The following is a 12107-nucleotide window of genomic DNA, read 5'->3' on the forward strand; positions in this document are numbered from 1 at the left end:
GCAACTCGGGCTGTGTCGACTTGAGCAAGCGGATCTGTACAACGAACCAGCTGGTTCTGCGCAGCCCACTTCCACATATTCAGCATTGCTGGGGTTTTGCTTCAGATTGCCCTAGCCTGATTGCAGAGACGGACTGCCTGCTGGTGCCAAAGCACACTAGGTGTGCCCCCCAAGCACGTTTTTGTCTGAAAGAAGTCCACCTGGTGTTTTTGGAGCTATCTGAGACATAAGCCATACCACAGTATGCAGGGATGATAAGGAGATTTGCTTCAGAAGTAACTCCTGATCTGAGGTAGAACACAAGCTGCCCCCTCCAGTGCTTATCCCAAAGAGCAGTGCCGTCATCCTATATGAAGGCTGCATTTACAGCACTTTGCAATACAGACCTGAGCATGGGGCCAGACTTCTCAAATCAAACCGGCCTTCTCTGAACAATTTTTTTCAAGATCCATGCAACTGTTGGAGGAAGAGGCTAACTGCTTTGCAAATGTGGCAAAGGATGTTTAGCGACACATGTTTAGAACCACAGTTCCCATGGTTGCAGAGTTATATGAGAGGGGAGGAGATACCCACGTTAGTTCACAGAAGGTATTTGTTGAACCTTTCAATCAGGGGAATCTAAAACTGAGACTCATCAGCTATATTTAGAAGTCTAAATGAGTGGCCAAAGCTATTAAGAACCACAGATTATGCCATCTAAATATGGACTTAAGCCTCAGTCCATGAAGAGAACGTCAGTGGAGTCATGAAGAGGCAGAGGAATCCCCCAGTCGGACCAACCCTCAGGATCAGGAGTGGGAATGAGCTTTCCGTGAAAATCTTGGGCAGCAGGAATAGATTTTTGAGTGAAACATAAGGGTGAAAAAAGAGCGGCTTTTTCAGCATATGTTTCTTATTCTGTTGAGAAGGGATAAGAGATTAACAGATGCCACTCAATACCAATTTTCATAAAACCAGACTCAGTGAAATTAAAAGGCCTCTGGAATTTTTATCACTGTATTATTCCAAGAGCAAAAGGTCCTTTTGATGTGCAATACTGCTGAACTTAGCCACAAGGCATCTATCTCAAAGGGCACAGCCTTGCGCTAATTGCAATGGTAAATGTTAATCAGAAAATATGCCTGTTTAATTACTTGGTGTGATTAACACTGCAGGAAACCTCTAGAGGATGCATTCAAAAATATCCTCCTTATCCGAAATCAGTAATACATAAATGCCCAGAAAACAGCTAACTAAAAGAGACTTTGTACAGCTGGAGCAGAGAGGGATGAAACGTACGTTTGCAACAGCCTGTGAGAGGCCGAGCGTACGCAGCGTACGCAATGTCCCGGTACCAAGGCACTGCATCCTTCACAGTGTCAGCAGTGACCATGCTGTCTCTGGGACGTAGGGAGCGACCAAGGGCTTTGTATGCCGACACGGCACCTCACTCACACGCAAGCTGAAATTTGAGAGCGGTTTTTGCAAGGAGATGTGATGCTCTTGAAAAAAAAATCCAACCCAAATAATTGCAAGCAAAGGAAGAAGTAACGGAGAAATGTACAGAAGCGTACGGAGGATGTGACGCCAGATTAGTGGTGCAGATCCTGCTGAAGAGACCTACTCATGCGAAGAAAGAAGATGCTGTTGCCACCTTGGGGTCTGTGTTGGGACTTGGCATGCAGGAGAGCATGGGAAGAAGGGAATAGCTGTGTGAGGGGAATCCATGTCACAGCCCTCTCTGTTTCCCTTTATACTTTATCAGGAGGGATGCTCCCTCACTCTGTGCCAAATCCGTACCCCTGGGAGGGGGTGGAAAGGAAGCAGAGAGGGGACTTAGTAGGAGACACCTTCTTTCATCAGGTGCTGATGTTGCTTCATGCACTAGAAGAAAATCCAGGAAAATTTTTATCCCAAAGCATCAGATGCTCATTTTCCTTCCAGACATCCTTTATCAGCTGGTTCAGGGATCTTTCCCCTAGCAGAGGAGGTGTGGGGCACCCTCCCGCCCCTTGACGCACCCTCAGCCCTGTGCCTTAGACGCCACAGGCTAACAGAGAGGTCACCGGCTCATCTGGGAGGGGAGGGAAGCTGGAGGCTGGATGCTGGGGCTCAACAGCGGGGACAGGGCCTGAGGCCACCTGGTGCCATGCACTCCTGAAACATGTGCCCTGTGAGAAGCCTGGAAGCAAGGCAGGGAGGGCGGGCGCTCCCACTGTTGGCTGCGGGTAGCTATTCTTATGTGTTGTATAAAACCCACCAAAAATTATGGTTTCCGTGGGAAATCAAAGTGATAAGCAGTTTATTTCCTTCGTATCAGTAAGAATGGCTAAATCTCCAGACTCGCCACGGAGACGCAGCCCACACAGTCCCCCAGCTCCACCTGGCAGAGCCTTGAAGCTGCCTGCCCTGCCTGTGGCGGCGTTCGTGGAGCCTGCAGCAGGGCTGGCCGCCCCAGCAGGCAGCCCCACGCCAGGCACCCCCTCTGCTAGGGCAGACCCGGGTCCTGCAGCAGCCCTGGTGGGGCAGGGCAGACAACGGAGACCAGAAGCTACTCCTGTGCTGCTGGTGGCTGTTTGCCTGGCACAAGTGTTCTCTGCAGACAATTTTACCTTCCAGTGGAGCATGAACTGTATACAAGAAGTATCATATAAATGCACCTGGTAAGGAGTATCGGTGGAATAAGAGGAGACGGGAAAAACAGAGAAGGACTGTAATAGATAAGGAGCAGTGGGTGCATTTTGACCAAAGAGAAGGCCAGCTGCTGTCTGTAGGAAGAGATTTGCATCTTTGCCCAGTATGTGTGTGGTCCAGAGACCATCAGGGTAATGATGCGTTTCTCATCTACTTTAAAGCCCATTTCCTCCCTGCTGGTACCTACTTAAAAGGCATGGCAAGGCAACTACAATAAATAAGAATCACACAAGCATCCACTGCTCATCATAAATCGCTGCTTGTTCTATGGTTGATGTAAAAGTTGGACTAACAGGAAACTCTGAACCTACATGTGCTATCTTTTAGGGTTGTCTTGTTCCGTCTGCTAATAATACTGCAAGTATTAAACTCACATCCAAAATTCTACTTTAAAGCATTTCTATAAAGTTTTCTCACTTTTCCTATGTCACTTATGTTGACTTGCAAAACTGGTCTGATATACTTCACTCTGGCCCCACTACTTTCCACTCACATTTTGTAGGGGAAAAAGATTGTTTTCTTCTTTTGAATGAAAAGAAAAAATCAGAAATTTAGAAGTCAGGATTTACCTTTACTCTCAGGAGTCTATAGTCCTTAATTTGCATATGTCTCTAACAATCAGATGCAAGAAACTCATCTCCCACCCACATTATCCTCCTACCTTTGTACCTTTGCTATTTCTCTGATCGAAATGTCTTTTACATTTGTGGCTGTAGAATCCAGCTTCACCACAAGGCTCTACAAACACTCTACAAACCAGAGCCAGCAAGAAAGGAGGAGCAATGGCTGGCAACTTTCTGGCTGTTGATTTCAACTCCTGAAGCATTGTTAAAGTAGTCCCAGAAAAGGAGCAGGCAGAGACTACCCTTCATTGCCTCTCAAGGATCATCTCACATAAGGATTTTTCTGAAATGTTTTCTTACCTCCTCTGTGATATCAATCTTCAGAACTGCCGTGGTGCTAAAGGACGGGGAGCCTCGGTCTTTGGCCTGCACCACCAATGACCATATGCAGTCTTTGTTCTTTGTGATGTTGTGGATGATGTCCAGGGAACGGATATAGGATTTCAGCTTGATTTCCCCAGTGCTTTGGTCTATATCAAAGACATTGGCTGGATCTGCTTGCATGATGGAATAATCCACAATGTTGTTGGGTTCTTCTGCATCTTGATCTATAGCCTGGTAGGGGAAGTGTAAAGAACAAAGAGGTTATTGTTTCTATGTTTGCCTGAAGACAAAACTCTAAAAGTTTCTGAGCATTCGCTTCCGATAATATCCATGCTGTGAGATGACTGGGCTGTTTTTGTTTCATCTTGGAAACAATTTCCTCTTTTCTGGTATCAGCTGTGCTACATTTTCTAGTGAAAAACAGCAGGACTAGAGTTCTTTTTGTATAAGCGATTTCTATTTGAGATTAAATAAAATCAGAGGAAAAACTGAACCGTAACCTATCTGTAGAATGCAAATGGTCCACTACTGGGGAGTTTCTCACACAGCGTGGGGAACAAATGTGAAGTGAATAGCGAACAATGGGATTAGCTCCACACGTGTTAAAGTACAGATGCCTTCATTTTTGTGCTGTGATATTTATTCTACTAACATTAGGTGTCGTGTAATCAGGCTTCACTATATGCATTCAAATACGTGTAACATGGCATGTTCTGCTCCTTTGCCTGTGAATTGCTATTGCGGTATTTTACCTCCTGTTTTACGCTGGATCAATGAACACAATTCCACAAAGTGAAGGGAAAGAAGTTGTGTGGTTTAGCACAAAGGCATGGCAGGAAAGTTAAGTATTCAAAACTCTGTACTTCCGTTCACTCATCTTATTTGGGCTTACTATGATCACTGTATAATCCAGGATCCTCTACCAGCTGATGGTTCAAATACTGTAATAGAACTTTATCTTTTGCCTATAGAATTTATTCCTCCTCCTCAGTAGTCTGTAAATACTATCATTCCACGCATTAATCAATTTTTTTTTACATACAAATGGACGTGCAAAATAAAGCCCCAGAAAAAGCCAACTTTCAGGCATTCATCATGATCCCTGTGCAATAAACAGCGGAGCTGGGGCTTTTCCAAAGCCCTCTGCTTTGTGACACACTGTGTAGTCTCTCACCTCTATCTTCACCGGTGACCCGATGATCATCGTCTTTTCCTGGATGTTTTCATTGAACTCTGGAGAGTGGTCATTGACATCTAGCACAGTGATAAACACTTCAGCCAAGCTGTATTTCCCATCGGTGTCCTCTGCCTTCACATAGAAATTATACTTTGAGTTCACTTCAGCATCTAATACAGCCCAGGGCTGGGTGTAAATTATACCGGTTGATGGGTGGATTAGGAACCTGGAAAAGAAGGATGGAAAGACTTTTGGGTTTTTTGATCACATCTTTCTAAATCCGTGTGTTTATGGCCTGGAGCAAAGGTGGGTTCTAAGCACTGAAATGCTGTGCCCAAAGATTGGTACTCTTCACCTAACTCCTGTCTGGCTGATGTTTCCAAATCATTCACTCTACCTATTTTTTCCTAGTTCTTTAGGCTTGAAAACCAGCGAACTATCAGTGTCTGGTGTTTTTCTACATATTGTGCATTTTAGCTACGTTTTCTGTTAAAGCCTTTGTCCACAATAAATGCTTAGTGTGATGGCCTTCTCTCAGAGTGATTTCTTTGCATTAAAACTTTGAGGAACTGCCTATTTTTTTCTTTCTGTTTATAACTACAATGTATTAGATCATGTCCTGCATAAATTAAGATTGATTGATATCACCTCAATAGCTAAGGGAAGTGTGCTGCATATCATATTTAAGCTCTTCACTTCTCAGAATGGGTAAGAAAAATGGCTGCTCTCAAATCCCCCAAAGTGCAGGGCAAATGATCTCCTCCAAAAATGATGACTTTTCCATAGACTGGCACTGGGATGGAGTGGGTGTTCAGATTTATCTGTAGCCAGTTCAATTCTACACATTTGTAATTACTCAGACACTGTCAAAAGTGTCAGCCAAAAGCTTGGATTTATAGAGACAATACCAACACAGTGTCTTTTTAAAATGGACTCCTGGTGTAGGTTCCAGGCAGGTTTTTAACAGATGAAAGGTTTTATATACCCTTTAATTAATGTACAGGATAACAAAACATTTTCTGTATTCCAACTGTGAGTGCAATTGAGAGTGATTATAAAAGGGGCACTTAATAATCCAGAATCTTCAATTGCTTTCATTACCCTGTTAAATACAAATACAAGGCTCCATGAAAGCCAAGACCTGGAGGTGGAAAGAGGTGTGCAAGCTCTTGGTAGGAAAAAGGGCCTGTGCCGAGTGCCTCCTTAGCACCCAACCAGCCTAACCATGAATAGAGGGCTCTCATCACCCCCATTTGAGTGGAAGAATAGCAGCACTGAGATGTGAAGCCATTACAGCCCTGTACGCCACTCCCACTGGCAGCTTGGATGTAGGATTACCAGTGTAATGGTTTTATCTTCGGCAGTTAACACTATTCCTCTCACTCCAGTGCAACTCATCTTTCTGCCAACGCAACTGCATATCCACTGATGTAATCCCTGAGACAGAAAAAAATTCACGCGTCTAATTGAAACTCTCAAATCTGTATCGAACTGTGTGTTCGGCAGATCTGGAGGTGCCAGGGCAAGGAAACCAACCCGGCCTTGCAAAGCCATGCCACTCTAGCACAAGGAAAGGGAAAAAAAAATCATACTTAAGAAGGAAAATAAAAGTCTTCACATCTAATTTCCTCATTCAACAGCATACGAACAGTGAGTCTGAGCGTCCCCATAGCTCCAATCAGAATAAAGTTGTACGCACATTTCTTTCTAAATTCTTCATCACCAACCTTCACAAGCTGCTACATTTTAAACCGAGGCGGTCTGCCTGCACGACATGACCTTTCCCTGCTTGCCTCTATGCAGTTAGCAGCTAGCTTAAGGACTTAGTGAAGGGCTCAAAATAATCCATCGTGGAAATGCTCCCATATGTGTATCCTTCTGGCTATAGAAGAGGTTCATCCTTAACATCTTGGATTTTGGACCTTGATTGTGCCTCCTAAATGGCTTTCACCTTAACAAGAAGAGTTCATCTTTAACTCCAGGTGGATAATGTACGGAGAAAAACGGATTCTGGGGATGAGTGCCTGAAAAGCTCATTCATTTCCAATATTCTGGCCTGCAGCCCCACCACGTCCAGGAGCTGCATGTTCCAGCAACAGTATCTGTGATGGTCGGTGATGCTAGCCATGGCTGGGAACCCCAACCAATGGGCCAGGGCAACTGCTGGGATGGAAGCAGTGTGGGAGAAAGCAGGGTTTCGGGGTGTTCTTAGCCCAGCACTGTCCCCAAAGACAGGGAGAGGGGGATAGGCATCATTACAAAATTAAGTAAGCACCAGATTCCCCTCTTCCTGATGCAGGACTATTAGGTTTAAATATATCAAATGCTTTGAACACCCAATGCAGTTGGCCTCCAAAGCTAAAGTTTATATTCTTTAAAGTCTTGTCATCTTTGATTTATTTTGACAAGAGTTGAAACTGAACTATTTGTGCAGCTATATGGAAAGGGAAGGGGAAAGAGCAAGGGATTTTTCTTCCTCCAGAATTGACTTTTCACAACAACTAGACCAAAACCTCCTTTCTCTCTCTTACAACTGTTTTTCGAATGGTGATTGAACAGATCCTGAGTATTGGTACTTCAGCTGCCGTATGTCTCTTTAGGGGCTTGTGGGTAAAATTCCATGGGTCATGAAGCAGATGTTTAATGATCACACTAGTTTTTCTGTTGTTGTTTTCACAGAACTCACAGAGAACATGGCATAAATGTCCTTGAAAATGAGCAGGTCAAGAATGAGCCTGTTCTTTTTTTTTTTTTTAAATTCTTTTAAAACTCTGCTCAGAGGATAGTCAGTTTTCTTTTTTTGTTTTGTTTTGTTTGTTTTTTTTACTTACAGATCTGCTCCTGTTCCATAGACAGAGTACTTGACTTCTCCCCAAAGCCCTGAATCTGGATCTGTAGCCTTAAGAAAAGAAAAGAAGAGAGTCATCCTTTACTAAATTGCAAACAGAAATGCTTCTTTTTTTCTTTTAACAACAGGCCATGTAAATCCCCAAATTCTCTCCCCCCTTTTTTACATCACATGTTTAGGAGGAAATCACATAAACAAATGTGCACCTAGAAAACTGCAAAATCTAACACAAGGAAATGTCACTGGCCACCCCAGGGAAGCTGCGAAGATGCCAGGCTGTGCCCAGGCTCTAGCAGGGAGAAAGCCACTAGATGGCTCCGTCTATTGACATTTAACACGTCCTTCCTTTAAGGGAGAGGAAGCTAATCTCAATGACGCCAATGAACTGCCCGCTCTCAAGCCTTCCTAATTATCAGTGACCTATTAATGTATATTCCCCAGACAAAATTATTTAGTTTATAGAGAGTATTTTTTAAGCCTGCTTCTCTAATTGATTCAATTTAAAGTAATGCATAACAAATGTTTCAATCTATACACAATATTTCAGCTTTGTTTATACTTCAATCACTCTTGTGCCTGTGTGACTTTTAGTAATGCAGATGCTACATCAGATGATATCTTTGTTACAGACTCTTGTTGTTTTCCTTTCTTAGCTCAGGATTAGGAAAGCTATCGATGTGGTAACAGCTATTTCCATAAACTCCTGCTTCTCTGGTAGCTATGAGGCGCTGTTCTATTATACCGTTATATCTAGCCATCAGAATTCATGGTGACAGCGGATGGTTCATTCATCTTCCTGTTTAAATATCTGAAAACTGGAACAATGTCTTTGATTCCTGCATGGATAATGTAACACACCTGCAGCCCTGCTGACAGGTGTTTTTAGGTCTTTGACAGGAGCTTGTCAGCTTCCCTCGCCCCATAATTTTGACTGCAGTCTGCTTTAGGACTGCCTAACTTTTCCTAAAACGCTTGCATGCCTGGGGCTTCTGCCAGAATTGCCATCCTCAGTACTTGGAGTATCTCAGTTCATCAAGTGTATTTGTGAATCTGGGTCAAATACTGAGTTGACAGCACATGACAGTAAATTGTACAGGGAATCCGCAGCTATGCTGTCCTGTGCACAGTGGCTCAGAATGGCTACTTTTGTTGCTTTTGCAAACTTTTTCTAATTTTTTTTTTGTTGTCCACCTCCTAGAATTTGTTATTCCTCTTGCTGGAAAGACAGTGATGTTTGGGAGTCTCTGTTTTCTACAGCTTTCCTATTAGTTTCCTCTAACAACCTTTTCTGTATTGCTTATGTTCCACTTCTTCTTTCATTCTTCCATCCCTAAAATTTTCCCTCAGCACTTTATTATTCTGATTATTTAATTTTCTTTCTGACTTGCAGCCAGCCTGTGCTGGAGATCTCTGTACCCATGAGGCCCCCGCAAGGTGACTTGCATCAGCCACCAGCTGGGCATCAGCCACCAAGCCCCACGTGGCCAGGAGCTTCCTCTGCTTTGGGACAGGAGATCCGTTTCCAGTCCTAGCAGCTGCGTTAAAGAGATACAGCTCACACCAACGGCTGGAAACGCTTCTCCAGCACATAGGGCCCATGTAATACCCTGACTTACTTTCTATGAAAATGTGAGATACTGGAAAATCTATAGGCATTTTTTTCCCACTGCGAGGAGATACTTACATAGGGATTTTTCTTTCCCAGCTCTAAGCATTTTAATGTTATATTCTTGCCTTCATTAACTATCTAATTATGCATTTAGCAGCCAGATTCCTCCCAGGCGGAGGAGACTAATACCTACTAAGCAGCCATCTTGTTTTCTTTGTACTCCTACCTAAGCAAGCAAATCCAGTAAATTCAATTCCACTTAGTCATAACTGAATCTTCCTGCTGGACGCTGATTTGACTGGGGCCTTCTTAGTACTCACAGACCATGTGATTTGTCTTAAAAGCAGATGGCCTTTAATTAAAAACCAAAGTAAATTTGTTGTTCTGAAAAAAATTGCCTAAAACGTCTTTTTTCCCCAGAAGTGGTTTTTTGTTGTTGTTGTTGATTCTGGAAAGGAACTGGAGTTCAGTCTCGAAGCAGAATGATGAGTAAGATTTCCTACTTGCCTCTCCCCACTATTTTTAAGGTACTTGAACTGCCTCCACAGACACCTAGAAAAAAACAGCATTTCTTAAGAGATTAATGAAACTTACTGTAACAGCAACTACGTTTGAGCCCCCTGGGGAGTTCTCGGGGATCCTGGCAATGTAGTAGTCGGAGGAGAACTTTGGGACATTGTCATTGGTATCCAGCAAGCGAATCACTACGTCAGCTGTTGAACTGAATTTCTCTGGTGTGTTCACCTCTATTGCAAGAAGCTAAGAAGAGAAAACCAGAAAATTACTACAAAGCAGCTTCCTTACACTACCCATGGCGTATTGGTGTATTTTAGCCTGTTTGGACCAGACACCTCAAAACCAGGAGATGATGAGCTAGGTCAGTGTGCAGCCGAGGCTTGTTTGTGCATGCTCACAATGGGCAATCAAGGTGTGGAAAGAGGACTTCAAACCCATGTATACATATTAGACTTCAGGTGACAGATGTGATTAGTCATAACTAACCAATGCAGCTCAAAAAGCCATAACAGAAGCAAGCAAACACCCATCCCTGGGCAGCTCCCAGAACTTAGGGAACCATAAGCACTGAATCATTTTGAATAATCACGTAAATTGAATGACGGTCCTTTGTAGAGGAAGCATAAGTTCTTCATCAGGAAAGAAGTCAGGGAAAGAAACTACACCAAACAGGAGATGAGAGACCCGGTGCCCTGAGACGTTTGGAAGCAGCAGTACCCCCACCCCAAATGCATGACAGTTAGGGATCAGTCGTGTACAGCGGAATCCCATTTCACGAAGTCTGTGAGAACTCCTACCACCAGGCTTCCTGGGCCTCTACCCTTCCTGCCTCATGCTAATTAGGATTTTATCAGATACCCACTGGGACTTTTGAATTACCTCACTGTCTCTGAGGAGGAACAGAGAGCCCTGGCATGACACGTTCTCATAACTCTGCTCATCTGAAAGGGCAGACAACCACCTGCGGCAACACCAGGGATGGGGACAAGCCAGCGGGAGGGATGTTCTGCCTGGCTGTCAGCAGAGCTCAACGCGAGTACGTGCCTATCTCATCCCTCAGCTGAGGGATGGCACTGCTGGGTTAGCAAGTTGGTTTCTCCCATTGCCCCTTAATGCCCCACTAATTGATGCAGGGGAGAGCAGCCGCCACAGAGAAGGAAGAGGATAACCCAGGCGCCTGGTGCGTGGCAGTTCTCAGTAGACAGCGGGGAGCTCTCAGATCCCCACTTGGGAACAGACCAGAGCAAGTATTTGGTAAGTCACCTCCAAAGTCTCAGACAGGCACTTTTCTACAGGACTTCAGCTACTTAGCACCACATGTTTTCTCTCTTAGTCTAACACAAAATAGCAGCAGTGTTTCTGCTGTGTCTCTGTTTGCTCCTCAATAGATTAGGGGAATGTCAGTATGAAGCCCGAGCTGGTAGAGCAGCGAGCCTATCGCTCAGGCAGCGTGTGACAAGCAAGAAAGAGCTGTTTCAGCAACAGGTACTGAGAGACACTGAGCCCTGCACAGCCTCCAGCCCACAAGCCTGGTCCCTCCATCACGCAGAATCAGCACTAGGACATCAGTCTTGGGCTCGGTAAGGGCTGAACCCAAATGACCAACACATATGGTCAACCATTCAGTGTTCATGTTTGGGCAGAGACCTAGTTAACACAAAGCAGGAGGGCTCCACAAACGTAGTGAGCACAAGACGGCACTAATGGACTAGTCAGCAGGACATTTAGCTGACATATGAAAGGCTCAACTGAAAAATCTAGCTGCGTGGGCTTTTACTCCCAGTAGACATATGTCCCAGGAGCTCCCTCAAGCAGGGTGAAGCTTTGAGCTCCAGAAGGTGGAGCGGGGCTGCCACAGCATCTCCTGCTCCGTTGGCGCAGTGCCTGGCTGAGAGGAGGGCTGTGGGAGCTTGTCCTTCCCATGCCGCTCGCCAGGCGCTCGCCCTCTCCATGTCCCAGGTCCCCGTGGGGCAGGCGGTGTGTGATGGACACCAGCAGTGGCACCACTGCGGGCACACGCTGCATTCACGTCCCTGCGGCCTTCAGAGGGGTTGGTATCACCTAGAAGTGACAGGGTTTGGGGAGGGTGAGGAGCAGTTTAAGTAGGCAGGAAAAAGGCTATCTCAGTATCAGCCCCTGGAGCTGTTCCTACTGTGTGAATGTTTATAATGTTTGGAAATAAACAGTGAAAGGCTTCCTGAAGAAATTAATCTCAAAGGTTTGCTTGTAATTGCTATAGGACACATCTGCTCTAAAAGGGGAGTTTGGTCACTGCATGTCTGTGTTAACTTTTGTGTTTCGGAGTCTCAGATGGGGTTACAGCAAAAGAAATTTTTG

At 44.7% G+C, this 12107-nt stretch overlaps 1 protein-coding gene across 14 annotated transcripts in view; it reads right to left on the reverse strand.

The window, feature by feature from the left end:
* Positions 1-12107, reverse strand: part of CDHR1 (cadherin related family member 1) — an 83008-nt gene that overhangs the window by 6980 nt on the left and 63921 nt on the right. For all 14 annotated transcript variants that reach the window (XM_074592234.1, XM_074592235.1, XM_074592233.1 and 11 more), the window contains 4 exons: positions 9849-10013; positions 7629-7696; positions 4795-5023; positions 3597-3851 (listed from right to left, as the gene is read on the reverse strand). In XM_074592234.1, coding sequence (XP_074448335.1) covers positions 3597-3851; positions 4795-5023; positions 7629-7696; positions 9849-10013 — 717 coding nt within the window. The remainder of the gene's footprint in view (positions 1-3596; positions 3852-4794; positions 5024-7628; positions 7697-9848; positions 10014-12107) is intronic.

The sequence above is a fragment of the Larus michahellis genome, chromosome 6 (assembly GCF_964199755.1).
Source record: "Larus michahellis chromosome 6, bLarMic1.1, whole genome shotgun sequence".
Taxonomy (NCBI): Eukaryota; Metazoa; Chordata; class Aves; order Charadriiformes; family Laridae; genus Larus; species Larus michahellis.